The 24,966-nt window shown below is 37.2% G+C and overlaps 6 protein-coding genes across 10 annotated transcripts; 3 read left to right on the plus strand and 3 right to left on the minus strand.

The window, feature by feature from the left end:
- The first annotated feature begins 716 nt into the window (after nt 1–716).
- Nucleotides 717–5,090, plus strand: LOC106344162 (protein slender lobes). Of its 4 annotated transcripts, XM_013783565.1 has the most exons (14): nt 717–869; nt 948–1,099; nt 1,351–1,554; nt 1,654–1,835; nt 1,922–2,048; nt 2,137–2,325; nt 2,492–3,163; nt 3,261–3,356; nt 3,442–3,515; nt 3,599–3,650; nt 3,742–3,828; nt 3,941–3,984; nt 4,056–4,130; nt 4,212–5,088. In XM_013783565.1, the coding sequence occupies exons 2-14, from the start codon at nt 968–970 to the stop codon at nt 4,768–4,770; spliced, it is 2,493 nt and encodes an 830-aa protein (XP_013639019.1). In that variant the 5' UTR covers nt 717–869; nt 948–967; the 3' UTR covers nt 4,771–5,088. The 4 variants fall into 4 exon arrangements, with proteins under 4 accessions (XP_013639019.1, XP_013639020.1, XP_013639021.1 ...); XM_013783566.1 differs by lacking the exon at nt 717–869 and having other exon boundaries at nt 903–1,099; nt 3,264–3,356; nt 4,212–5,090; XM_013783567.1 differs by lacking the exon at nt 717–869 and having other exon boundaries at nt 904–1,099; nt 4,059–4,130; nt 4,212–5,089.
- A 771-nt stretch (nt 5,091–5,861) lies between these two features.
- LOC106295555 (cinnamoyl-CoA reductase 1) lies at nt 5,862–9,512 on the plus strand. The gene is made up of 5 exons (XM_013731486.1): nt 5,862–6,087; nt 6,182–6,336; nt 6,758–6,943; nt 7,054–7,406; nt 9,042–9,512. Exons 1-5 carry the CDS (start codon nt 5,955–5,957, stop codon nt 9,244–9,246), a joined length of 1,032 nt encoding a protein of 343 aa, XP_013586940.1. The 5' UTR covers nt 5,862–5,954; the 3' UTR covers nt 9,247–9,512.
- LOC106295554 (metal transporter Nramp6) lies at nt 9,295–12,514 on the minus strand. Its single transcript, XM_013731485.1, is given in 14 exon segments — nt 9,295–9,563; nt 9,565–9,836; nt 9,910–10,005; nt 10,070–10,201; nt 10,281–10,385; nt 10,482–10,655; nt 10,727–10,796; nt 10,873–11,054; nt 11,161–11,270; nt 11,371–11,475; nt 11,560–11,638; nt 11,877–11,917; nt 12,013–12,091; nt 12,348–12,514. Coding segments are annotated over 14 exon segments (1,560 nt in total). The 5' UTR covers nt 12,423–12,514; the 3' UTR covers nt 9,295–9,523.
- A 3,520-nt stretch (nt 12,515–16,034) lies between these two features.
- On the plus strand, nt 16,035–18,073 carry LOC106294831 (photosynthetic NDH subunit of subcomplex B 1, chloroplastic). Its single transcript, XM_013730502.1, has 7 exons — nt 16,035–16,503; nt 16,590–16,740; nt 16,824–17,014; nt 17,085–17,342; nt 17,422–17,527; nt 17,622–17,707; nt 17,795–18,073. The coding sequence occupies exons 1-7, from the start codon at nt 16,085–16,087 to the stop codon at nt 17,961–17,963; spliced, it is 1,380 nt and encodes a 459-aa protein (XP_013585956.1). The 5' UTR covers nt 16,035–16,084; the 3' UTR covers nt 17,964–18,073.
- Nucleotides 17,959–21,116, minus strand: LOC106294829 (putative cyclic nucleotide-gated ion channel 7). Of its 2 annotated transcripts, none has more exons than XM_013730500.1 (6): nt 20,810–21,116; nt 20,156–20,726; nt 19,861–20,073; nt 19,471–19,784; nt 18,856–19,204; nt 17,959–18,786 (listed from the first exon to the last, which is right to left on the minus strand). In XM_013730500.1, the coding sequence occupies exons 1-6, from the start codon at nt 20,854–20,856 to the stop codon at nt 18,055–18,057; spliced, it is 2,226 nt and encodes a 741-aa protein (XP_013585954.1). In that variant the 5' UTR covers nt 20,857–21,116; the 3' UTR covers nt 17,959–18,054. The 2 variants fall into 2 exon arrangements, with proteins under 2 accessions (XP_013585954.1, XP_013585955.1); XM_013730501.1 differs by having other exon boundaries at nt 20,156–20,736.
- Nucleotides 21,117–21,774: 658 nt separating this feature from the next.
- On the minus strand, nt 21,775–24,119 carry LOC106294832 (magnesium transporter MRS2-1). Its single transcript, XM_013730503.1, has 5 exons — nt 23,630–24,119; nt 22,931–23,537; nt 22,387–22,854; nt 22,246–22,293; nt 21,775–22,152 (listed from the first exon to the last, which is right to left on the minus strand). The coding sequence occupies exons 2-5, from the start codon at nt 23,516–23,518 to the stop codon at nt 21,922–21,924; spliced, it is 1,335 nt and encodes a 444-aa protein (XP_013585957.1). The 5' UTR covers nt 23,519–23,537; nt 23,630–24,119; the 3' UTR covers nt 21,775–21,921.
- Nucleotides 24,120–24,966: the final 847 nt, after the last annotated feature.

A 24,966-nucleotide genomic window follows, 5' to 3' on the forward strand; every position in this document is an offset into this window, starting at 1 on the left:
TTCACGCAACAAGATTGGCACGCGTAGACTCAAGGACCTTCAGTGATGTCCAAATCAGGGGGAGTAATGTGTGTTGTACTCCTTTTCTTTTCTCTGGTTTCCTTTTTTACCACATTGGGTTTTGGGTTTTCCAGGAGAGGTTTTAATGAGACAACATTAACATGTTACAAACCCTATATGGTTATGGCATCCAAGGGGAAGTGTTATGAATCATGAAGGGGATGATCCATAACCTAGACCATACAAGTTCAAGACTAGAGTCCATTGGGGGTTTACATCCAGCCACATGGAAGACCCATTCAACCTTAGTCTTTATGAGTTTGACCATGTCATTATGTAGAGTATATTTGTAATCAATTCTCCCTTTAACTCCACCTTGTATGAACCACTATATATAGTGGTGTAAGCAATAAGAAATATACAACACATTTTCATAAATCTTTTCTTAAATCTTTAACATGTTGAAAATTTTACAGGCTAATCTTAATCAAGCTTAAATGAAGATTATAAGAGAATAAAATTGGAAACTTTCCCTACTCTTTTCTTGGAAGCTTTTGTGGTTTCTTTTGTTGAACTCATCCTTCAGTTTAATCCACAGCTAATCTTGAGTGAAATTAGCTAGTATTCATCTGTTGCTTACCCTATGGTTATACTTTTTTAGACGAATACAAAAACACATTCAAATTTTCAATTTCTTAACAGTGAAAAGTTCCGAAAAAGGGCGGGAAGTGACAGAGTCCGAGCTCAGCATCAATTAACAGTTCATTATAGGCTTAAACGTTCGTTCTTAACTCTTGATGAGAGTTATTTATCTCCTCACAGTTCTTGCGTGTTCAACACAGCGTACTATAAAAGGGCGCTTCAGACTGGTAAAGTTGTCATTTTTCTCTCTCTCTCTCTCTTTGACCAATTTGGATTTTGAGGCGGCAAGAACAGGTGTTTTGTAGGGTTTTGAATCAATCATTAGATGTTGTTTTCAGAAGAAGAAAAGATGGGTCCTCTTGTCGGAGAGACTGAACTCTCTGAAGCACTCGTCAATGCTGGAAAAAATCTCCTCAAGCCTCCATCATCTACCAAAGCGCTTCTCCATCTTCTCAATGTACGAATCATTCTTTGATTTTGTAACGTTTTCTCCTTACAAATGGCTTCTTGTTGGGATTAGATTACAGGAAGCGAGTTAGGGTTTCTCTTTTTTTGGCGATCCGAATAAAAAAGTTAGATTTTTTTTTGCTCTATGAATGTGTTCAATGTCTGATGGAAGATGCCTTTGTAGAGTAAAGGTGAAACCTTTTAGTGTTCTATGCGTTTTATGATGTTCTATCCATCTGATTTCGATGCTTCTCTGTTCAGGAAGCCGAGGGTCAGCTCTCCAAGCTCGTGCAAGATCCTATTGCTGCGGTGCAGAACGCACTGAGACCATTGATGAAGGCTTTGGTATCTGCTCATCTCTTAAGAAACCGTGATTCTGATGTTAGGGTCTACGTTGTCTCCTGCTTAACCGAGATCATGAGGATAACTGCCCCAGAGGTCCCATATAACGATGATCAAATGAAGGTTTGATTTATACCATTACATTATATCCTCTTCTTTCTGTAATGTTTTCTTCTAATTTACTCTCACATGGCGTTTTGCTTTGCTTCTCTGGCTTTACAGGAGATCTTCAAGATGACAGTAAGAGCCTTTGGAAAACTAGCTGATACTTCCTGTCATAGCTATAAGAAAGCCGTTGGGGTGCTTGATACTGTTTCTAGGGTCAGATTATCATTGGTGATGTTGGACTTGGAGTGCGATGACCTTATTCTAAAGATGTTTCGGCAGTTCTTGAAAACCATTAGGTAACAATGCTCATCCATTAACTCTTATATGCTGCTTTATGCAAGTGCAACGCTGATGGGCTATTCTTTTGTGCATCTGTTAAAAGACCGAATCATCCTGAATCGGTGCTTCTTTCAATGGAAGCGATAATGGTGACGGTTATCCATGAGAGTGAAGAAGTACCCATGGATTTGCTCGAGATTCTCTTGGCTGCTGTCAACAAAGAAAGCCAGGTGAGTTTTTTTCTCAGTTCATGTTTATGTCTCCAAAGCTTTTCAATAGACATAAGATTTGATTTTTTTGCTGGTCTCTATGGCGCAGGACTTCTCACCAGTGGCTTCGTGGCTTGCGGAGAAGGTTCTAATTACTTGCGCCTGTAAGCTTCAACCGTGCATCATTGAAGCTTTGAAGTCAACAGGGACTAGCTTGGAAATGTATTCTCCAGTAGTCTTGGCAATATGCCAAGGCGAAGCTGAAGCACACATCATTGTTAAGCCCAAACAAGCTGAGGTATCCTTAACGCCTTGAGCTCTTGGTTTAATTGCTTATACAGTGGTTTTGTGGTTGAGTCTTGGATATACATATTTGGTAGGCTTTGTCATTTTAAGTGTTAAGTCCTTTTCACATTGTTTGTTGCTTAACCAATATCTTCAAAAATCTTTTGATGTCTCACAAGGGGAATATGTCTAAGAGAATTGCAAGATGTGGAACTCGAGCGCAAGGAGATGACAAAGCAAGAGATGGCAACGATTTGAAACAAGTACAGTCTCAAAGTACAGACGTAGAGACAGAATCAGGGTCAATAAGGAGCAGAGGACGGGAACTCAATCCTCTAATGAATACTGAGGAAGGCTATCCATTTAAGACGTCGTCAAGCAAGAAGGTGCAGGAAAAAGAACTTGGTGATTCGTCACTTGGAAAGCTGACTGCCAAGAAAGCATCTTTGCCTAGTGAAGTTGGTCAAACGAATCAGTCTGTTGTTTCTTCTCTCTCACCCTCTAGTAAGGCTAGGAAGGGGTCACGTAAACGGAGCCGGAGTAAGATCGAAGAGACAAATCTTGGTGCAGGGTCTTTAGCTGCACTAGTATCAAAGAAACAGATTGTGAAGAAAGATGATCCTGAAGAAGAAGATTTTATGGAATCTGACCTTGAAAAGCCTGAAGATAGCATAAAGACTGCTGCAAAGTCAAGTAAAAAGGAGAGAGCACAGAATGGTTCGGCAAAAGCATCTGCAAAGAAGCCACTTGCAGAATCTAAGAGGGTAGAGGACAGTGTGAAAAAATCAGTCCACTCAGAATCAAAAGGTGCAAGCACGGATTCACATATTCTCCAGTCATCAAAGAACAAGGTAGCTTAGCATATATGATGAAAATGAATTTTCTTGTCAAAATATAAACTCAAGAACTTCCTTCTTCCTCAAACTTATAATTGAATAAACTGTGTAGAAGAAGATTTCTCGTGCAATAACGCCTCCGAGGAAAGAGTCTGAACAAACTGCCAAAAGCCATCACAAGAGGAAACGGACAGCTGGAGAGGAAGTGGTGTGGAATCATTGCCTTTTGTGTCTATGGTATGAAGCTTTGATTTGTCTGTGTGTTTTCATATGTGCTATATTCCTGTTTGCAGGAGTCCCATAATAGTGAGCTTGGTGAGGAATTAGTTGGTAAGAGACTGAAAGTCTGGTGGCCATTGGACAAGAAGTAAGTGTATTGTGAAACATGCCAACTTCCGTTTTGAATACTGTGTGATGAATGGAGCAATCTTACCGCTGATATTTGCACAGGTTTTATGAAGGCGTCATAAAGTCTTATTCTAGTCGTCAGAGGAAGCATGTAGTGAGTTAACTTCGCTGACTACTAATTCGAAATTCTCAGTTTGTTGCATAAGTGATTGATTTAGAATTTATCCTACTGCTGCTCGTTGCAGGTATCGTATACTGATGGGGATGTTGAAAACCTTGATCTTAAAAAAGAACGTTGGGAGATGATCCTGGATAATTCTTCATCCAGTGATGTGAGATTTTTGTTACATTGTGCATCTCTTTATTCATTCACCATTTCTTTAATCTTTTGCAGAATAATCTAATTGATAAGTGTACTGATATTCTTAAAAAAATGTTGAGCAGGAAAAGGAGATTGATCTGCCTGATTCTACTCTTTTATCTGACATGTAAGTGAGAAACATTCATGGTCTGCCTGAATCACCCACAATTTTTAAGTTGGCACCTCGTTTTTATGCAGAAGGCGGCGGCAGAAAACAATGAAGAGAAAAAATGTGTGTAAGAATGTGGAACTGAGCAGTTCTTCAGACGTCAGGTGTGAAAATTTCCAATAATTCTAGTTATTGTTATAGAAGGTTTGATCCTTGAATGAAATCTCTCACATTTATGGATATAGATCCTCGAAGAAGAAGAAGAGCGACCCTGTAGCAAACTCCACTAAGCTGAAGGGCGTAAGCAATGAACCAGAAAGCAGAGAAGAGCAGAATCTTAAATCCTCAAATGCTGAAATTGGCAGAACAAAAGGCAGGACTGAGAAAAGGCAGAGGGTGACTCGATCTATGCACCAGGAAAGTGAAAAAGATTGTGACGATAAGGAAGAACCTGAAACCAAAGCTGGTGGAGAAGAGTTAAAGTCTACTACAAACAAGTCAAATGCAATATCAGAAACTGATGGACAAGAACATAAAGTAGCAAAGGAGCCAGCTGCCAAAGCTGATGGAGTAGAGCGAGAGTCTGCGAAAGAGCCAAATGAAGAACCCAACACTGAGGTACAAGGGAGAGAATCAGCTAAAGAGATACCTGCATGCACAACATTGATTGAGAAGGAGGATATGTCTGAGGAGAGTCATAGAAGCGTGCCTGAGACTGGTAAGGTAGAAAACGAAGATGATCAGAGAGTAGTTAAAGAAGAGACTGATAAAGCAGAAGTCGGTACTATTCGTGTTTCAGTTTGATCCGTGAATAAGAATATGGTTAGATGATGTTAATTCAGGAAAAATAAGATGGGTTATTGTGGTTTAGGTAACTGATATGTTTAGTGGAAGCTGCTTGTTTAGAGACTTATGGTTGTTATTGTTTAGTGGAACTAGTTTGATCTCATGTCACCTAGCTATCTAAATATACATATTTAAAAGACATGTTTGTGCAATTAATATCTGCTGTCCATCATACACAAACAGTGTTAGTGCGTGTAGTCGTCTCAGCATTTCCTGTAATAGACACATAGCTTTGAACTTTGCAGAGAATAGTGTCTGAATCTAAAACCAAACATCTATTTTTGAAGGAGTTGACAAGTAAACTGTAAACATAACTTACGACTTGTCTTTTCCATCTATACACATTCTTGTGAACCCATATTCTTCTAGAACTATTGTATTTGTAACATATCCAGCATAGTAATACAAGAAATCATTAGAAAATATGTAAATCTATTCTATTTCCTTACATACACAACACACATCATCCAGATTATAGAAGATCTATGTCATTATCAAGGATTATTGGTATATATTACCAAGAGTGAAATGATTGTAGGTGTACATTTCAAAGTTTTGTCCAAGATTATGATTTTTTATTCTAAAAGGTGTATTGTTCAAAATAATTCTTCTTCCACCAACCAACCCCTCTTTCTATTAAAATTATTATATTTTGTGAGTAAATTTATATCATAATTTTGTTTGTCTTTTTGGTAGATATATGTAAATAAAATACTCCTATAAATTATGTAGACCAAACACTCATTACCATGGTTAGGTGAAACTTTGACAAGTGCTGCATCATACGATAAAACTTACTCTAAGAGCATTTTTATCGGGGGATTTCTTAACGTGTGGATCCCGCGTAGGATCCACTTTTTTTTAAGAAATCGGTTACAAAAAACTACTAAATATTAGTCGGTTCTTAAGGGTTTCTTACAATGTTCGCGGATTCCACTAACGCATGGTGGCTCACAATTAGTTCATTTTTTTTTTTTAAATTCGAAAAAATAAAAAATAAAAATAAATTAAGAAACCCCATTTGGGGTTTAGTGATAATGATGCTCTAAGGTCTTTATATACACAAACCGTAACTCACTTTGTAACGACGCATTAATCATTTTCTTCACAAACCGAAGCATACACTTTCGACCGCCGGAAAAATGCCAGTGGACGAATCCTCACCGGCCGGGAAAACTGTCTGCGTCACCGGAGCTGGTGGATACATAGCTTCTTGGATTGTTAAGTTACTCCTCGAGAGAGGCTACACCGTCAAAGGAACCGTACGGAATCCAGGTCCAATATTATACTAATCTTTCTTCTTTTTTTTCTTATTTGTTGGATTTGATAACTGAATATGTGTTTTTGTTTGTTATAATGATTTATGCAGATGATCCAAAGAATACACATTTGAGAGAACTCGAAGGAGCCAAGGAGAGACTGATTCTGTGCAAGGCAGATCTTCAGGACTACGAGGCTCTGAAAGCGGCGATTGATGGCTGCAACGGCGTGTTTCACACGGCTTCTCCGGTCACTGACGATCCCGTGAGTATCTTTCTCTCAGTGGTTTTGTATTTTTCTAGCACTTTCTGTGGCTTGTGAGAAAAATGAATAAAATTAGGGTCCTACATGAGATAATGTGCATTGGTATCAAATCGCTTTCGGTTACGAAAATTATTTTGATCTATTAGTAAAATATCGCATGACATAAGTTAAAAGTCTTTTGAAATATAGTATTCATTGGATATGTTGTAGTTTGGTAAAGTATTATTTAATTTCAAGACGTTGAAATACATGAGAAAATCACTATCCCATTTTCTTCTAATGAATGAATGTGTAACATTTGACCAAAAGATGGTTAGATATTAAATTGCTGGAAGGCGCAAATCAATGAATACTATTAATATGTCAAATTAGGTATTAATTGATTTTCTTCTAATCAATGAATACTATCAATACTATTCAGGAGCAAATGGTGGAGCCTGCCGTGAACGGAGCCAAGTTCGTAATTAATGCGGCTGCTGAAGCAAAGGTCAAGCGCGTGGTCATCACCTCCTCAATTGGTGCAGTCTACATGGACCCGAACCGTGACCCTGAAGCCGTCGTTGACGAAAGTTGTTGGAGTGATCTTGAGTTTTGCAAAAACACAAAGGTCTTCTTGACTTTTAATCCTTGTATTAACTAATTATTATATGATGTGATGTACACAATACTAATTTATTTTGATGTTTGGTCTATTGGTATTTGTTATGTGTTATGTAGAATTGGTATTGTTACGGGAAGATGGTGGCGGAGCAAGCCGCGTGGGAGACGGCGAAGGAGAAAGGTGTTGACCTTGTGGTTTTGAATCCCGTGCTGGTCCTTGGACCGCCGCTACAGCCGACGATCAACGCCAGTCTCTTCCATGTCCTCAAGTATCTAACCGGCTCTGCTAAGACTTACGCTAATCTGACTCAGGCTTATGTGGATGTTCGCGATGTCGCGCTGGCCCATGTGCTGGTCTACGAGGCACCCTCGGCCTCTGGACGTTATCTCCTCGCAGAGAGCGCCTTTCACCGCGGCGAAGTTGTTGAGATTCTGGCTAAGTTATTCCCGGAATACCCACTTCCGACCAAGTAAGTGAAACCAATGCCGCCTAATATTTACTACATAACTATAGTTGGTATAAAAGACGAAAAAGAGTTAAAATCAAGGTATTTTTGTTAAAGATTAAAAAATCAACATAAACACATTAATACGTAATTTTAATATTTATGTAAATTATATTTAACAAATACATACAGCAAAATAATAAAACTCGACAAATACGTAGTTTTCTAAGTTATAGTTGGAACTTGGAACAGAAGCATATTATTTAAAATACATATATCACAATTGACTGAAGTAATGCTTGTATCTTTCTATACACCAGAAGTATTATATAGTAACAGTTCCATGCAATATTTTATCCTCGACCTAATTTCACATATTAGAAGTAATAAAATCTATTTTTCTCTGATCCAAAAGATCAAAACTCGTATCTCCATAATGTATTAAGTATGAACTAAAATCCACACAATCCGATTTAGATCGGTTTACTATTCAAAAATTTGAAACTTAACCAATGACTAACTTAATTGAATCGATACAATCTGATTTTAAAAATTTACCAAAGTCTGATTGAAAAGTTGGGTCGGATTTGTATTTGGATCTCAGGTTGTGCCAGGTTTTAAATTCAGTCCAAAACATACTAATTTGATATCAGTTCAAACTATTTAAACCAAGCCAAACTTTTATTCATGGAGATATGAGTTTCGATCTTTCTAACTTGGGGATAAATAAGTTTTAATACTTATAATATGTGGAACTAGGTCGAAGTTGAAAAATTGCATGGAATTGTTACTATTCGATGAAAATAGATAGTTTACCCTATTTTTTTTTTAACAAAGAAGTGCTTCAATCTTTTACAGCTAACTAGTAAGTAAAAGGTTCAAAAAAGGTTCATCATTTCATTATCAAGCATTGTGGTCCAAATATAATTCATGTATATTATATACTTGGCACCCATGCACCAGTAACGCGTAGTAACCACATAGTTTTCCACTTCTTTAGATATAAAGAACAAAAAGAAATGAAATATGTATAGGCTATTAAGAGAATGACCTCTCTCAACCCTCAAGTACTCTTCTTTTTTTAAGAGCATTATTTCGATTATTTTCGTGTAAGACTTTATGTTATACAGTTACATGCACACATGGCACACGTGCTTATTAGTCATTAGTGTATATCAAATTAATAATGCAATAAGTCATGACCAACACTAGTCTATAAACATGAATGCGTGTGTCTAGTTTAGACGATAGTATGACCAAATCTTGACAAAGGTTAAAAAGAATATAAAATTCTTTCAATTATATTTTTAAGTATGAATGTTTTTTCTCTTCTTTCACCTCTTCTTATTTTGATTCAGACTCAATGATGGGTGTGAGTTGGTCCCATGTTCTTTTTTATATAGTTTGTGGTGAAAGTTGGTGTACCAACAACTCACAACATAAGTCCAAGTCCACTTGTCACCTACTACTAACGTGGACATTTTGTAAACCACTGTATTATATGTTGATAGATATTTTTATCGATAGTAGTTGTAATGAACTTGGTCTTTGTTCTTTGCTTAACTTTAATTAGACAAATCAATCGCTTTATCGTAAATAAAGTTCAAGAAAGATTGCTTAACCAAAAAAATGATTGTGTTAGTTTGGTTAATTGTGCAGGTGCAAGGACGAGAAGAACCCAAGAGCCAAGCCATACAAATTCACTAACCAAAAGATTAAGGACTTGGGCTTAGAGTTCACTTCCACCAAGCAAAGCCTTTATGATACAGTTAAGAGCTTGCAAGAGAAGGGTCATCTTCCTCCACCTCCTCCTCCTTCTACATCACAAGAATCGAGCCAAAATGGCATCAAGATCGAGTCTTGAATAGCTTATTCCCTGAAGTATCATCCTTAGCGATTGATATATGCTTTCTATTTCAAAAAAAAAAAAAAAAACAAACAAACAGATGTTTTGTTACTGTCTCTGTTTATGTGAAATCCTTGTTTCAAATGTAATGTCTGAATTTTGATTTTGTCTTGAAGGCTTCAATGCTTGCTTCATGTTTACTCTATTTAATATATCAAACCAAGTAAACAACTTCATGTTTGTTATATGTAATACATTACAAAAAGTAAACAATGTTTGTTCTATCTTAAACTCTTCAGTCTACGTTGCATGTGACCGCTACTCCATTAGGTATGCATGTTAACAGTGTCTTCTCTAGGAAGTGTTTCCGCTGTCTGAGAGTTACTTGAGGGTAGGCAATGTGTGGAGGACTCTCTGTTTTTACGGAGGACAAGGTAACCAATGGCAGCTAAGTAAATGGCAATGCCTGAGAATCCAAGAATTCCTAAGAAGACGACGGCTACAAGCTTCATGTGACCATGAAGAATCAGCTTGATGAAACTGCTTACTAGATAATATATGTTGATACCCATAATAAGTCCACCAATGACCCACGTCACAGATGAAATCTACAGAAAAAAAGACACGATCAATGATATTATATATGATCCATACATATATTAGGGAAGTAAAAGTTCTTACCAGGAGTGAATTGGCGTGTGAGCCCATTTTGGTTTTGCTGCATGTGAATTTGAGAAGAGGGACTAAAGCAAATGGGAGCTCAAAAGATAAGATCATCTGCAAAATAGATAAGATGATTAATGTTAAAAATGTATAATATGAATTTGAGATAATGAGTTACCGAGGCAATGATGATTAACTTTCCAGCTCCAGCTGAGCCACCAATGAGAGCTACAATTAAACTTGGGATTATAGCTAAACATCTTGTTAAGAAGTTTCTGAGCCATGGCCTTAATGTTAAATCAAGAAACCCCTGCAACAAAAAAAAAGGAACATAACAAGAATCAGACAACAAACAAAGACTCAGGAGCACCTGACTGAGGTTTACTCACCTGCATTACGTATTGTCCAGCATATGTTCCAGTTATTGTAGAACTCTGACCCGAAGCAAGCAACGCAATAGCAAAAAGCTTTGAGCTCCATTTACCCACAACGTTCTGTGGTAATCACAAGAATGCAAGAAGTATATATATCCTTTAGTCTTAACTTATGCAAGAGGTTGAAACTAAAGCTTGTAGGGTTTAAGGACTTACACGTAGAAGAAACGAAGCTTTGTTTAAATCCAAATCTTCACAGCTAGCTTGATCTTCTGGACTCAAATCTGAGGCATTACAAACAGCACCACTCACTGATATCACAGAGACATTTATGAGGAATGCCACCGTAAGTGCTAATCCGCTTTCTATCAAGTAATACCGACAAGCTTCCTATAGATGACAACGAGGAACTTAGACTCATAACATCAACGAAAGGGTATGTATGTTAGGTGATTAATCACCTTGATGCCGGTTACTGAACGAGGAATCTTTCTAGAGAGAACTAAAGCTGAGTGTAGAAAGAGGTTGTGCCTGTGAAGAAGAAACATATGAGAACTTCTTTGTAATTTGGTTGAGGGAGAGAGAGGGAGACAGATAGTTTTCTTACGGCATAACCATGGCACCAAGGAGAGAGATGGCTAATCCAGTTGCACCATTTCCCTTCAACTGTGGAACAAAGAGACCATAGAGGACTTCTTTTGGGTCTGGCTTTGAGTAATGAAGCTCAATAAGGAAGCATAGAGCAATAGTTAACACAAGAAACGCAATCAAGAACTCGAGCTTCCTAATCTGAAAAGAACAAACTTAGCAATGTAAAAGCCTCAAGAAACAGATAAGAATCAAAAACCAAGATATGTAAGAGCAGTATAAATTAAAAAAAAATATATATATATACCCCATATTTTTGAAGTGCAAGAAGAATCAATGTACTAAACCCTGTGAGAAGAACACCAATCCAAACCGGGATATTGAAAAGCATGTTTAAAGCAAATGCTGTTCCAATTACTGTACACAGAGGAAACCAATAACTGACCATTAATTTTATCATTTTCTTGAGATACTGAAAAGACGAAAATAAAAACTTAATAAAGACATCATGCCATGCCTTCTGGAATGTCACAAGCGACTACAGCGATTTCGGCTACTACCCATAACATGAAGTTTGGAACTTTGGAGTACTCAGCTCTACAATGCTCTGCTAGATGTTTCCCTGCAATGGTCTACGATAGGCAAATTAATGTGTATATAAAGATTAGAAAGGAAGAAAGACTTTTATTAGATTTTAGAGTTGAACCTGTGACAACACCAAGATTTGCAGCCAGAGACTGAATCACCAACGCTGCACATGACGCCACCAATATGATCCAGAGTAACTGTTCATTGTTACCAGTATCGTTTTATCAAAATCAGTAAAAACTGAGGTCTAGATAGATTATGTTCCAAAACCGATAGATTTAGCGTTTTTTTTTTTACTAAAGGCTTAAATTTAGAGTTTTCGTTAACATTTGACAAAGGACGTTGTTTAAAGAGATCAAAGCTGTGGATACACAATCAATGCAAACCGTAAACGTTAACAAAGAATCGAGGCCTAGTAAAGGTTAATTAACGTACTTCATACTTGTACTGAGCTCCTGATTGCAGATCAGTCTCAACTGTAACAAAAAGAGTAAAAAAACAAAATTGCACGGCTTTGTGTGTATAATATATAAAGTGATATTTTTTTTGAAAAATAAAGAGCGAATCTTACAGTTTCCAGGATCAATGTAAGCAATGGAAACAAGAAACCCAGGGCCTAAGTATGAGAAGAAGTTTTTCCAGCTCTTTTTCTGCATGCAACAATAATAATATGAAAAAAATCAATAATAATATGTAAACAAACATCAAAAACCATTAAGTCATTAAATGATCCTTAAGAAGACCCTCGCTCTCTTTTTTCTTGGAGACTTGTGTCGATCAAGCCATTCACTAATGGGATTCTAAAACGATTCCTGGAGACTAACGACAACTGATTAACCGTGACCGTGAGTAAAATGTGGCGATCGAGGTCCCAAATTTGAGAAAGAAAGGAAAGAAAACAGAAACCTCAGAGACAAGGATCTTATTAGAGTTGGAGTTGGAGAAACTTGTGTTGCCTCCACTTGCCGTTGCATCTGCCATTGCCTCTGTTACGTCTCTTCTCTCTGTCTATTATGCCAACATCCAAAGCTCTGTAAAGAGGAGATATATATATATATATACAGGCGCGTGTATTAGTCAGATGTAAGAGAAAATCGAGCTAATTAAAAGAAACTCATTTAAGAATAGTTCTGGCATTTGCATTAATGAAAAGAAAAAAGAAAAAGAAACCGTGGTGCTTTAGAAAAGTAATCTCTCTAAATTTATTAATACAATCTATACTATATCATTTTCTCTATTTTAAAGATTTGTAATAAATAAATTCTTAGGAAAAAGCTGAAATCAATACTTTTGGAAAAGGTTATATTAGATGATAAAAAATATTCAATTCATATTCCTCAAATTTTCAAATGGTAAATAAGCAATGTCCAAAAATTAAAATATATTTCCGAAAAAGAAAAAGATCTTAGCGAAAGAAGAAGTGATTTAAAAGTTGTGCCAAGTAAACCAACTTCAAAGGCTTAACCATTAACAACAGTAAGACAACCGGTAAAGACAAAGACGGGACCCACGAGGAAGTGCGCGTGGTTAGGATCTATACTAATTACTAAGCGGGGGATCCACTACACTTTTACTTTGGTAAGATTCGATAAACACTCATACTTGTGTTTCGGTTATAATCGACACGTAATGCTCTTGACATATCACTGAGGACACGTAATTAGTACTCTAATTAATATACCCCTTCAATTTATTTCGTCTCTTTTTTAGCTTTTTTTGTATACAATTGGTCCATAGGAGCATTGATTTTTTTTTACTTGCATGTAATTGACTACCTTAGACTATATAAGACACGAGCCATTAGTATTCAATGTAGCTCAAGGAATATGCCAAAGTTGAATTAGACCTCCACAATGCACGGCTGTTATTTTATTACGAAGTTTTTTAAAAAAAACGAATAAAAAAAGAATAAAATATTTCTTAAATCTTTAAATAAGATTACTTGGATAATTTGTAAATTACTCCAATAACAGTTTGATTTTTGATAATTGCATTTTTTACTTTACTTTTTGAAAAATACATTTTCTTAACTGTGAATTGACGTTTTTACCCAAATTGGATATTTCAGCAATTAATAAATAAATTATAAATTAATATATAAATTCGAAAATAATAAACTAATATAATTAAAATTAATTATTTCTTAGTTTTTATAACTCATGACAGTACGTTACTCTCTCTTATCCTCTCCTCTTTAGTCTCCAGTAGTATACATACTTGAATAACATTTGTTCGTTCTACAATCCAATGGTTCCTGAGATTGTCAATTCAATGAATTGGCTACGGGGTAAAACATAAAGCAACTTATTGGCTATGTCTTTGTGATTACTGAGAAATTTGAGTTGAAATATGTTGATATTTGTGGCAATCAGTTAGAGAAACTTTATCTGCCACTAGTGTACTTCTGCCTTGGTTGTAAAATAAATTTCTTATATAGCTTCTTATTGTTATGATTTGGCGTCGAGGATGCTCTTACCATCTAGATGTTTTAGCTTGCGATGAGAAGGTTGATACATGCATTGATTCAAGTTGGTTGTTCTTTTCATTTCACTAGACGTAGAATGTAATGGCCGTGCCTTAATGGAGGTTGATCAAGCATTAGTTTGAGGGCCGGTCTAGTTAAAAATAATTTTGGGGCCAATGTCGTAAAAAATCAATAGCTTAGATGGTAAAAGAGTCTGCGTCTAGTCTTGCATATGTCAGACACGGCTTATGTAAAAGAAACTCGAATCTCCAATTTTTTAGTTGTTTCTCATTCTTAAGCAAGCTCTGCCTCGTTGTTTACGTCTGATTGCAGATATTTGACCGGCAAGTTGTGAAATCTGACAGCCACTATTAGTCTTGCTAAACCAGAGAACTTCCTTCGTAACGATCACTTCCTTTAGGCTTCTAGAAAAAATTATTACCGGTCTTAACCAAATACATATTCTTTTCTTTCTTCATTAACCAAATTCATATTCAGCATCATAGAAGAAAAAACAAAAGGTGTCCAACTAAGCATTGATTCCAGTAGTGCATAGCTAAGTTCTAACTCATTACCCAACCTATTGATACCAAAATCTTCATGAACCATCTGAATCATCTCGTCAAACTTCAAGCCTTCCTTAATGGTAAATAATTTACCTCATGCTCTGGTATTCACCATGAATTTCCATGATTCATTATTCATCTTCCACTCTCCTAAAACTCCAGCCAAATGCAACATAATTTTTCTAAAAGAAAAAAAAAAACAGAACTATTGCTAGAATAAGAAACTGAAATTTGATTCATGAATCAACAAACCTCTGTTAATGAGATGAGATGAAGAATCTGTGAAAGGAAAAAAAAATCAGAAATGGAGAAGATACGAGAAGGAAATAGACTAGAAGAAGAGACGCATCTTGGATTCTTTTTTTTTCAAAATAATAAAATAATTTAAGATATTATTAAAAAGATATGGAAAAGATATTGTATTGATATATTAAAAAGGATAATTGGTAGATTCTCTAAAGATTTTTTTAAATTATTTTTAAACAATATATTAGAAATTGAGAAATATTAAGAATGGACAATTAGATAAATTTATATATATATATATATATATATATATATATAAGTGTATTTTTCTAAAAACTTAAATAAGGATGTAATTTTCAAATTTTATTCTTATTTGAGTGCATTTCTCCAAATTTTCCCCTAATGTGACTCGATGGCACAGTTGACAAAAAAAAAGTGACTCGATGCACACAGTTTTTTCCCTCTGAGTTTGCAACGTATAGACATTTTAGTTCACCTTTCTCCCTAATCATTATACTTTACCATATGAATCTGAATATTGTAATAGCGTTACCATTCATCCAAAGATATATATATATATATATATACACATATATACAAGTATGAAACTACTGCGACTATATATCTTTTCTTTTTCTGGACAACATTCTAATAAGCAGAACCCAAAAACATCTCTATACAACGCAAGAAAAAAAACAGAACACTTCAGCGTATTATAGCAAAATCTCGTCGTGTTAAATAATCTTTGAAAGGAAACAACATGCATGGTTGTACTCAATTAATTAGTTTTAAGGATAGCACTAAAATTATTTATCACTCTCGTTCTTTTCTTCTTGGCCTTCGTTGTTGTTGTCTCTGCATCTACGCAACAGTCTTGGTATCTGAAGCAGCCTATGAGATGGTCGTTTGTGAGACCAGCTGCTTGCATGAAGGAGTAAATAACCGTTGGATTCACGCTGCGAAAGCCTCTGCGTACAAGATCTTTGCTTATAAGCTCAGCCTTTGATGTCTTTCTGATCGACGAGAGACAGAGAAGACAAGGATGTTCACGAGTCACCGCTCAACACGTCATCGTTTAGTTCTTCTTCTCGTCTGAATTTTTTTTATCACCCGAGAGTAAGTCATGGGTTTGATTACTGTAAAGTTTAAGAAATTATTAATGCTTCAGATTAGGGAATGTTTGCTCGTGTATTTATTATTTTGAGACAAAATTAAATGAATTATTTATTCTAAGGTGGAAAAGTAACAACAATTGGGACCCCACTTATCCTAGTTTCGTAACGTGATCTCTTCTCTTCTCTTTCCAAAAACATTCAAAAATCCAAACTTTTTTCATTCTTTGGCTCAAACACCTTCAACACTCTCCAATGGCTTCACTTCCTCAATCACCTAAACCCATCTCTCCCTTCTTCAAAACGCCGCCGTTTCCAACCAAACAACTCGTCTTCCTCAACTTCCAAACCCGGCTACCCTCCAAACCCTTGGATGTATCAGTCAATCTCAAGAAGAAGAAGAGCGCGTGGCTCGACCCCTTCGACGACGGTGAAGACCTCAATAACGAATACGGTTCACTCTTCGTCGACGGAAAACAAGAAGAGGATCCGAGACCGCCGGATAATCCTGATAACCCATACGGGTTCTTGAAGTTTCCAATGGGTTACACCGTCGAGCTCGCTTCTTTGCCGCTGAAAATCAGAGGAGATGTCCGACGGTGTTGCTGCGTCGTCTCCGGTGGTGTTTACGAGAATCTACTCTTTTTCCCGACGATCCAGCTACTTAAAGACAGGTTAAAAAAAAAAGTTAAAAAAAAAAAGAGTCTTTTATACTGAAAAAGCAGAACATTGTTTGAACATTTTCAATGTTGTTTGTAAGGTACCCTGGTGTTCAAGTAGATGTCTTAACGACAGAGAGAGGAAAACAAACATACGAGTTAAACAAAAACGTGAGATGGGCTAATGTGTATGATCCAGACGATCATTGGCCTGAACCTGCTGAATATACAGACATGATCGGACTTCTCAAAGTTTGTACCTTTTTTCAAAAAAAACTTTTTATTGTTCTGTTTTTAAATCAGATATGTTAAAATGAACTTTCCTTGTGTTGCAGGGAAGGTACTATGATATGATTCTGTCCACGAAGCTCGCAGGGCTAGGCCACGCAGCTTTCTTGTTCATGACAACGGCTAGAGACAGAGTTAGCTACATTTACCCGAATGTCAACTCAGCTGGAGCTGGTCTGATGCTATCTGAAACCTTTACAGCAGAAAACACCAACCTTTCTGAATTAGGTTATAAAATGTGAGTTAGTTAGCCTCTTTCACAAGGCAGCCAGAATGGAAAGTTTTACTGGCTGTTTTATGGTTTTCAGGTATGACCAGATGGAGGATTGGTTGGGAAGACCGTTTAGGAGCGTTCCAAGGACTCCTGTGCTGCCACTTAGGGTGTCGGTTTCACGGAGATTGAAAGAGGTTGTTGCTAACAAGTACAGGGAAGCTGGAGTGGACACAGGGAAGTTTATAGTGATCCATGGGATCGAATCAGATTCGAAGGCATCAATGCAGTCAAAAGGAGATAGTGATAGTTTGCTTCCACTTACAAAATGGGCTCAGATAACAAGGGGTATAAGGTAGTAAGACAACAACCTCAGAGTTTTTCTAATGTCTTTGCTGAGATGTTTGGTTTGTTTCCTCTGACATAAACTACAGGGGGTTCAAGCCGGTCTATGTGATTCCACATGAGAAAGAGAGAGAAAACGTTGAAGAATATGTAGGTGATGATACATCTATAGTGTTCATCACAACACCAGGACAGGTATCTCTAAGCCTTAGGCATCTGTCTGGTATCTACTGAAAAAAGGTTGAGAAACTTTAATCTAACTTGATTCCATTTCTTGACCTTTACTTAGTTGGCTGCTCTGATAAATGATTCTGCTGGAGTTATTGCTACAAACACAGCTGCTATTCAACTAGCTAATGCTAGAGACAAACCAAGGTGAAAAAAATCTGATTAGGACAGACACTGATCAGTTATTTTTCAAGAACTGACATGTGTGTGTGTTTTATCTTCTTTTTCTTCCAGTATTGGGTTGTTCTCTTCAGAAGAGAAAGCAAATCTCTTTGTACCAGACGCAGAAGAGAGGAGTAACTGTGTCATTGTTGCTTCAAAGACTGGGAATCTAGCCGATATCGACGTAGGATCTGTTAAAAATGCAATGCAGGTCTTTGAAGGATCATTGGCTCTTGTGTAAATAATCTTAAAAAGTTTGTAAAACAAGTTACATAATATATATATATATATATATATATATATATAGCATTTTATGTGTATAATAAATGCATTTATTCAGCATCAAAATCAGGTTCCGGAGGCTTTTGCAGATTCAACAACCTCTTTGAACTCTCTGTGCTCCTTAGTCTGTGACCTTTCAGTGCATTAGCAGCAAATCTTGATGCAAATATCGTCGAGCGTAGTCTAGAAGAAGACTCGGTTCTTGTAAACACTGGAGTCCTCTCGTCTTCCTCCTCAGCATCATCATCATCATACTCATCTTCATAACCCATCTCGTCTTCCTCTTCTTCGATCCTTCTCAGCTCAGCGTTCTTCCTTCTCGAATGGCGACGCCAAGCAGCTTGGATGAAGGAAGAAGCCCAAGTTCTCCATTGCTGAGAGTAAAACCTAAAAGTCTGTTGAACCTGTCGGCTATGAAGTCTCCTAAACTGACTTGCTACAAACTTGAGCTCTTCGGCTTCGAGGGCGAAAGCCTCTACTTCAGTCAGAGCCTTTACCGTTCTTGTGGAAGAAGGTAGGTTTGAGCCTGCTTTAGGATCAAGTGCCCAAGTCAGAAGCTCTTCACCACAAAAGTCTCCTTCTTTCAATAACCCTCTGTTGAAGAAACCGCTTCTTCCTCCATCTGTGGTTACACTCTCTAACCGGCCTCGGATTATGAAGAGCATTTCGTTAACCGGGTCTCCCTCACGGACAATGTAAGTACTTTCCGTGTAAAGACTCGGTTTTAATCTCTCACAGATCGCGTCAAGTAATCTTTCATCCATATTAGCAAACAGAGGAACCTGCACACACAGAACACATTCTTAGTTCCTTGTAAAGCAAGTTTAAGCATTATGATTCTGAAGACTTACCCTTCTAACTAAATTTAGACAGAGATGGCGTTTTATGTCTCTCCTTAGATCCTTAGGTAAACTCTGGACTATGTTCTCTTCATCGACACCTCTTGTTTCTAACCATTTGTATTGATCATAGCGTCTGACTCTTTCTCTAAGGTTCTGTGGAAGTGACCTGTGGTGCATCCACTGTTCAGAGTCACGTCTTTTGATCCTCATCTCCTCAAGACGAACGGTAAGTGACTGAAGATAAGTCTGCATGTTCCCAATAAGAAGCGCGAAAAGAAGAAGCCCAGCTATAGCAATGGCAATAGAGAACAGAACCTCTCCTGGAAATGTACTTGTTTGCAGCCCTTGACCTAACGTGCTGGGAAAGAAACACCATATTGTTTAAAAGTTAAAACCAATGTTCAAAAATTTCTAGACTGCTACTAAAAGATTTATAGAAGATTATTATTTAAGCAGGCGCAAACCTGATATTTTGAATGTCTAGACCGATTTTTCTTTTAAAAAAGATCGGTTTAAAAAAACATTTTCGTTTAGACTCAATTTGCGGACTAAACCGTTTTTTAGAACAGTATCTAAAACACCGCACAAGAAACAGGTGCATTCATAGATTTTGACGCAGTTTACCTGAGATTTTGAAGACCCCACCAAAGACAATAACAGAACTTGGAGAAAAACGTTGTTGATGATACAATGCCTGAAGATATAGCCTGGCCATAGATCCCATAGTTGAACTTTGCATCATCTGCTTTAGCAGAACAGTTGCTCTTGAGAAGCTCAGGGACTGTCTTGATCCATTCTGTTTCACGGCTGCTCACAAATTTGGTCCCACAGTACAGAATCTGAACGCATAGTTTTGGATCTGGTTGGACTTTACACGCAAATCTCCAACAAGTATCATTACGTTCCACTGACAACATGTACCAGAAAGCTCCAGTTATCTGCCCAAAAAAAAAACGTAAATGACACAATCATAAAAGCACCTAATCAACAAGAGTCATGTATATAGACACTTACGTGGCTTGCAAGCATGTACCAGAGGAGATAATAAGCAGCACCAGCCCAAGCTCCTTCAGCAAAAGCTCCTGCAGTCTTCTTTAGTTCCGATGTTAACGGTATAAACCTAACGAATCTTGGAATGTACTGCGTGATTACAATGTTCAACAGAGCCGTTTTCGTAGGTAACACATCCATTCCTTTTGATCCGTGAAGAAACTTCCATACAGCAATCTACAAAACCCCACAAAAGAAAACCCTAATCAAGTCCTTCTGATGAAACCTAGAGTGTTGATCAAGGCTCTATTATTTTTACCTGCGGTAAGGGAAGCACTGCGAGGAAATCCACAATGAAGTAACGTGTTAAATACCGTTGAGCGATCTTAGCAGGATCAATCACAAGCTCACCACGACCAAACACACGAGAAGAAGGAGCTATGTAAGCTGTACGAAACTGAAGAGCCATTCTAGTTAGATAAAAGACGTCAAGAATCGTTCTAAGAGTCGTTGTTGTAACGGCTAGCTTCGTGTCGATCCCTATACAGCTGCTTCCCGAGTTGTCCACAATGGGGAGATAGAAGAAGAGAGGATCAACGGAGACAGCTAAAATACAAGAAATGACCAACATTCTGTTCCATATGAGGAGTGTCTTGTCTTGAGGGTCGAAGATTTTCTTCTCTGATATTCTTAGATCTTCAGGGAAAACGGCTCTCGTTACGGATTTGCCGATGGAAAACAGACCTTCTGATCCGATTTTGACACCTTCCCTGAAAGATTTGGAGGCTCTCTTCTTTTCGCTACCTCGATTCTTGACGGGGAATCCGAAACAGTTTCTCTTCGTCATCATTCCAGTAGCATGAGAAGCACTTGAATCTAGATCATCTAACCTGTGAAACGCTTATTTATCAGAAGAAACTGTTAGGGAAACAAAAGAAATAAATATTTGCGTTTTTTTCTTAATTTGTGTTACCTAACAAATTTTTCTCGCTGGCCGCTTATGTATTGGGATTTATACATGTTCTTGAGAAACAATCACATGTGTGCTGTGTACGTTTCATGCGTGTATCTAGCAAGATCACCCCAAAACATAAAACCTAATTTCGCCCCAGATCTCAGATTATATGAAATAAAAATAATAGCTTGGGAGAAAAAGACTAGAACATCCAACAAATGAGAGCTTTAAAAGATCTGAATTTATCAATTAATTACAGTGATATTCGATAACGTTGAAAAGTGAATGATTTTTGCATAATCTAGCTAGGGCTAAAGGAAACTTGAGAAAGAAGAAAACGAGGGTTCCTACTTGGCGTGGTTGATATAGCCTTAATAATCTTAATCATACACTAATGACAAACAATTAGCCTTGAAGGTGGTGGACACGTGTTCCTCCCTACTTTATTGTTGGGAAGGAATTTGTTTGGGGTCTACGAAGCTCCACATCCTCGAATGTGGGACTGTTATAGCGTATTTACCGCGTTTTTTGGTTGGGTGTAAAACAAGTAAAAGAGAAAGGTTATATTTACACTAGCATGTAACAAAACATACTGTGTTTAAAATAATAATGGGCTTTCATATAGGCCCATATAAGTTCCTGAGTATTCACGACATTGTTTCATTTTTCAAGCTCTGAAGGTTCCAATAGCAAGCACTGAATTTGTACTACATCTGATTTTTAGTAACAACATTCCACAGGGTTTACTCGTTTTTTAAGCTTTTTTGGTTTCTTTTAGGACAAACCATCATTCTCGCCAAGATTACATGTACAAGGCTGACAAAGCCCGCCTCTCGACGTCTCCATCATCTAACAAGTAGTGCGTCTGAAGATTTTTTGGTTCTCAAATCCACACAAGTAAAAACTGAGTAAGGCTTTGTGTTCGTTCAATACATAGTCATTTTCATGATTTTTCTTTTGAAACAACTAGGTTCTGTTACCCGTTTCTAAATAAATGACAAAAGATTTTATCACATTTGCATTGGCAATGTTTAATTGTGCAAAGGAAACAAATCAACAGTCATGTAATGATGTAATAAGCAACATAATAACTTGGGGGGGGTAAGCACATTCATCATGTCCTCTCTTTCTCATAGAGGCATGAGTCTTCGATACTTGAAGAACCAGACAAACGCCGAAAATATGACAAAGCCACAGATTCCCGTAATTAGAAGTACCCATCTGAATGCACCTGGCTGAGTGAAGAAATCTATCTCAAAGTTCATTCCAAATATCCCTGCTACCACCCCAAATATGGCTACCACGAATGTTGCTGTCGTCAGAAGTAACTCGAACTGGATCAGCTGATTCCTCACATTATCCTGCCAAAACATCAAAAGACTCGAGAGGTTTCTCAATCTGGATTAACCATTCAGCTGTGGTAGATATAAAGAGGTTGAATCTTGAGGTATTACCAGTTGAATGTTAATGAAATCTTCAGTATCATCAATGTACTCCTTTAACTGTCAAGTAAAGAGACGGACACAAATGATTAAAGCTTCCCAGCAATGAAAGATTAAAGAAAGTAAAACCGAGAGAGGAGGGCAGTAAATTACCGATGTCAGTTTGTTTAGAGTACTATCAATGACGACAAAGTAAGCTTCGAGCAACATCTCCAGCTCTTCTATATTCTCCGTGTTTCCTTCTGAACTCCTTGCACTGTCATGTCTGCTCCTAGCAATACTCACGCTTCTATCCAGTCTACTACGTGAATCAGGTGGAGAAGACACAGGAGAGACAGGTGCGGAAACAGATAAGCCATCATTTGATCGGTAACCCAGCAAGGATTGGTGGTCACCGTACAAAGATCCTTCCATCCTCTTCTTCTTCTCCGTGAGATACATTTCCGCCATATCTCCATCGTCATCCATCAGCTGCTCAATCTCATCCCTAACTTTCTGGACTCTTCTTGTAAGCGCTACAAGTCTACTCTTTAGTCTACGTACACGTTCCAAGTTTAGTGTACTGATCTTTGAAGTAAGCTCGTCTAGTAAAGGGTATGCCTCAATCTCCAACTCTGAAGCCTATAGAGAATACACAAAGTTCAATCAATGTGTACAAGTTAAATCTAACCTCAGCCAACATTAAACTACTACTAACCTGGGAATCGAGAAAGGTACAAGCAGCTTCTAGGGCGATTTCAAGAGCTCTAAACTCGAAAGGCAAATAATCAGGAGACGAGTTCTCGAAACTATTGTCGAAACTCCTCCTCCTCCTACTCAACTGCCCATTATCCTGCTGCCAAATCTCACCTACACCACTAGTCTTAAGCCTCTGCTGCAACTCAACAACATACCTCAGGACATAGTTGTCAAGAGAGTTCAGGAGCAGCACTTCATCTGCGGTGATAATACACCGGATCTGCTCCAAGTTAACAACAATAGCCTTCTCTCGGCCGAGGATAGTTGAGGGGTACACGAACAAAGGATCAAGAAGCCTAAGATCACGAGCGGGCAAGTCACATCTACGCATCATAGTGAACTTGTCGACCTCCATGACCTGAGTGTTCCCAGAAGTATCAACACGGATCCAAGAACGTAGGCCTTGGCCACGCTTCTTAAGACCCAAGACGTCAACTCCGAGAAGGGAAGTTCTTCCAGAGGCAGAAGAGCGAGACGCAGCAGCGTCTCTGAGATTCAAAGCTGAAGCAGGTCTTGGTGGAAGCAGGCGCTCTTTTAGTTCAGACATTGTAGCAAAGAATCAGACACTGAAAATGCAAATTTATTAACACAGATCATTAAAATGTCAGTGCAAGCATCAAAAGAATAAAAAATTCCTCGATAACTCAAAAAAATGTACCAGTTTTTAAATAAATAAAAATTGATCTCGTAGTTGTTAAACTCTATCCAAGGCAGATGTTATTGAACTAATCTCAGATTCAGACAAGAAAGCTGGAAACTTGGGGGAACTCGCCGTCTCGTGGAGACAAAACACCAGCAACAGGATCGAACAGCTGCAGATTGGAAACCAAACAAATCATGTCAAAGCGTACTAACTACTAATCGAAGATAACCCTAGCCGGATATATCAGAAGAATCTTTATCTCTGCTACGGAGATTGGTTTCATCACACACTGAATCCAATCAAATAGAGAGACTCGTCGAAGGGAAAACCCTAGAACCAGACAGCCGAATAGATCTCGGTGGAGGCTTCTCGGGAGTTCCCAAGTAAACACCGAATGGATATTGTTTTGCTGTAAATTATTATATGGATGAAGAAGAAGAAAGAAGAAGAAGAAGATGGAAGAAACAAAACGAGCGATGGCTACGAGTAACACGCAAATAGTCGCCAAGTAGTGCTTAACCGACCGACTTTAACTCATTTACTTTGGTTTGGACTCTACTTAACCGGTTATCTCTATCTTCCAATTATAATAATCCACTGTAATTAATGACTATGCTTTTAATGTTTTTCATTAACTAGGTTCAATTATTAAAGTGAGAGAGAGAGAGAGAGTACGACACCAAACTGATTTATCAAAAATTATTTGAGATTTCACACAACGTGCGATCTGAAAAAGACAGAAAGAGGCACAGATGACGTCAGCAGTAGAGAATCTATAAACAAACACTATACCCTGAATTTAAATTTTCGGTTTTTGGTTATTTATTTAAATAACTAATGTATTTGTAATATTTGATGTATTATATTTACCAAGTAAATCATTTTTTGGCATCTTAAACCATCTATTTACGATGAATATTCTATATCATAAAAAAATTGAACAAATAGACGTAATTAGAGAATTGTAGACGATATATAAAAACAATGGATATTAATGTAAAATAAAAAGAAATATTATATTATAACTTATTATGGCATAAAAGATTATAAATTAGTTATACATGCCTAAAGAAAATAAAATAATTTTTAAACTTCTATGAAAAATTTAACATATAAAAAAATGCGATGAATTAGTCATCAAATTGTAAATAATTTCATAATTTTATTCATAATAAATTATTTATAGTCTTTGTTTTTTGTCAAGATAATTATTAAATATCCATAACATTAATATGTTAAAATATCATATTATGAAAGCCCATGTTGTAACCGTTTTCTCCGAGAAGTGTAACAAAAAAAATTACATTTAACTCGTCGTTTTGTTTAAGTTTGTGTCGGTAACAGATTAAAAA

This window comes from Brassica oleracea, chromosome C5 (genome assembly GCF_000695525.1).
Source record: "Brassica oleracea var. oleracea cultivar TO1000 chromosome C5, BOL, whole genome shotgun sequence".
Lineage (NCBI taxonomy): Eukaryota > Viridiplantae > Streptophyta > Magnoliopsida > Brassicales > Brassicaceae > Brassica > Brassica oleracea.

Excerpts from the sequence above, each read along its gene's own strand:
- LOC106344162 (XM_013783565.1), top strand. The coding sequence starts at position 968 with ATGTTGTTTTCAGAAGAAGAAAAGATGGGTCCTCTTGTCGGAGAGACT. Across the intron at positions 2,326-2,491 it reads TTAAGCCCAAACAAGCTGAG|GGGAATATGTCTAAGAGAAT; the intron begins GTATCCTTAACG and ends ATGTCTCACAAG. Across the intron at positions 4,131-4,211 it reads AGCAGTTCTTCAGACGTCAG|ATCCTCGAAGAAGAAGAAGA; the intron begins GTGTGAAAATTT and ends TTATGGATATAG.
- LOC106294831 (XM_013730502.1), top strand. The coding sequence starts at position 16,085 with ATGGCTTCACTTCCTCAATCACCTAAACCCATCTCTCCCTTCTTCAAA. Across the intron at positions 17,343-17,421 it reads CAGATAACAAGGGGTATAAG|GGGGTTCAAGCCGGTCTATG; the intron begins GTAGTAAGACAA and ends CATAAACTACAG. Across the intron at positions 17,528-17,621 it reads TCATCACAACACCAGGACAG|TTGGCTGCTCTGATAAATGA; the intron begins GTATCTCTAAGC and ends ACCTTTACTTAG.
- LOC106294829 (XM_013730500.1), bottom strand. The coding sequence starts at position 20,856 with ATGTATAAATCCCAATACATAAGCGGCCAGCGAGAAAAATTTGTTAG. Across the intron at positions 20,727-20,809 it reads CAGCGAGAAAAATTTGTTAG|GTTAGATGATCTAGATTCAA; the intron begins GTAACACAAATT and ends AGCGTTTCACAG. Across the intron at positions 19,785-19,860 it reads GGTACATGCTTGCAAGCCAC|ATAACTGGAGCTTTCTGGTA; the intron begins GTAAGTGTCTAT and ends TTTTTTGGGCAG.
- LOC106295555 (XM_013731486.1), top strand. The coding sequence starts at position 5,955 with ATGCCAGTGGACGAATCCTCACCGGCCGGGAAAACTGTCTGCGTCACC. Across the intron at positions 6,337-6,757 it reads CTCCGGTCACTGACGATCCC|GAGCAAATGGTGGAGCCTGC; the intron begins GTGAGTATCTTT and ends AATACTATTCAG. Across the intron at positions 6,944-7,053 it reads AGTTTTGCAAAAACACAAAG|AATTGGTATTGTTACGGGAA; the intron begins GTCTTCTTGACT and ends TGTGTTATGTAG.
- LOC106294832 (XM_013730503.1), bottom strand. The coding sequence starts at position 23,518 with ATGTCTGAACTAAAAGAGCGCCTGCTTCCACCAAGACCTGCTTCAGCT. Across the intron at positions 22,855-22,930 it reads GTACCTTTCTCGATTCCCAG|GCTTCAGAGTTGGAGATTGA; the intron begins GTTAGTAGTAGT and ends TATTCTCTATAG. Across the intron at positions 22,153-22,245 it reads ATTTCATTAACATTCAACTG|GATAATGTGAGGAATCAGCT; the intron begins GTAATACCTCAA and ends ATGTTTTGGCAG.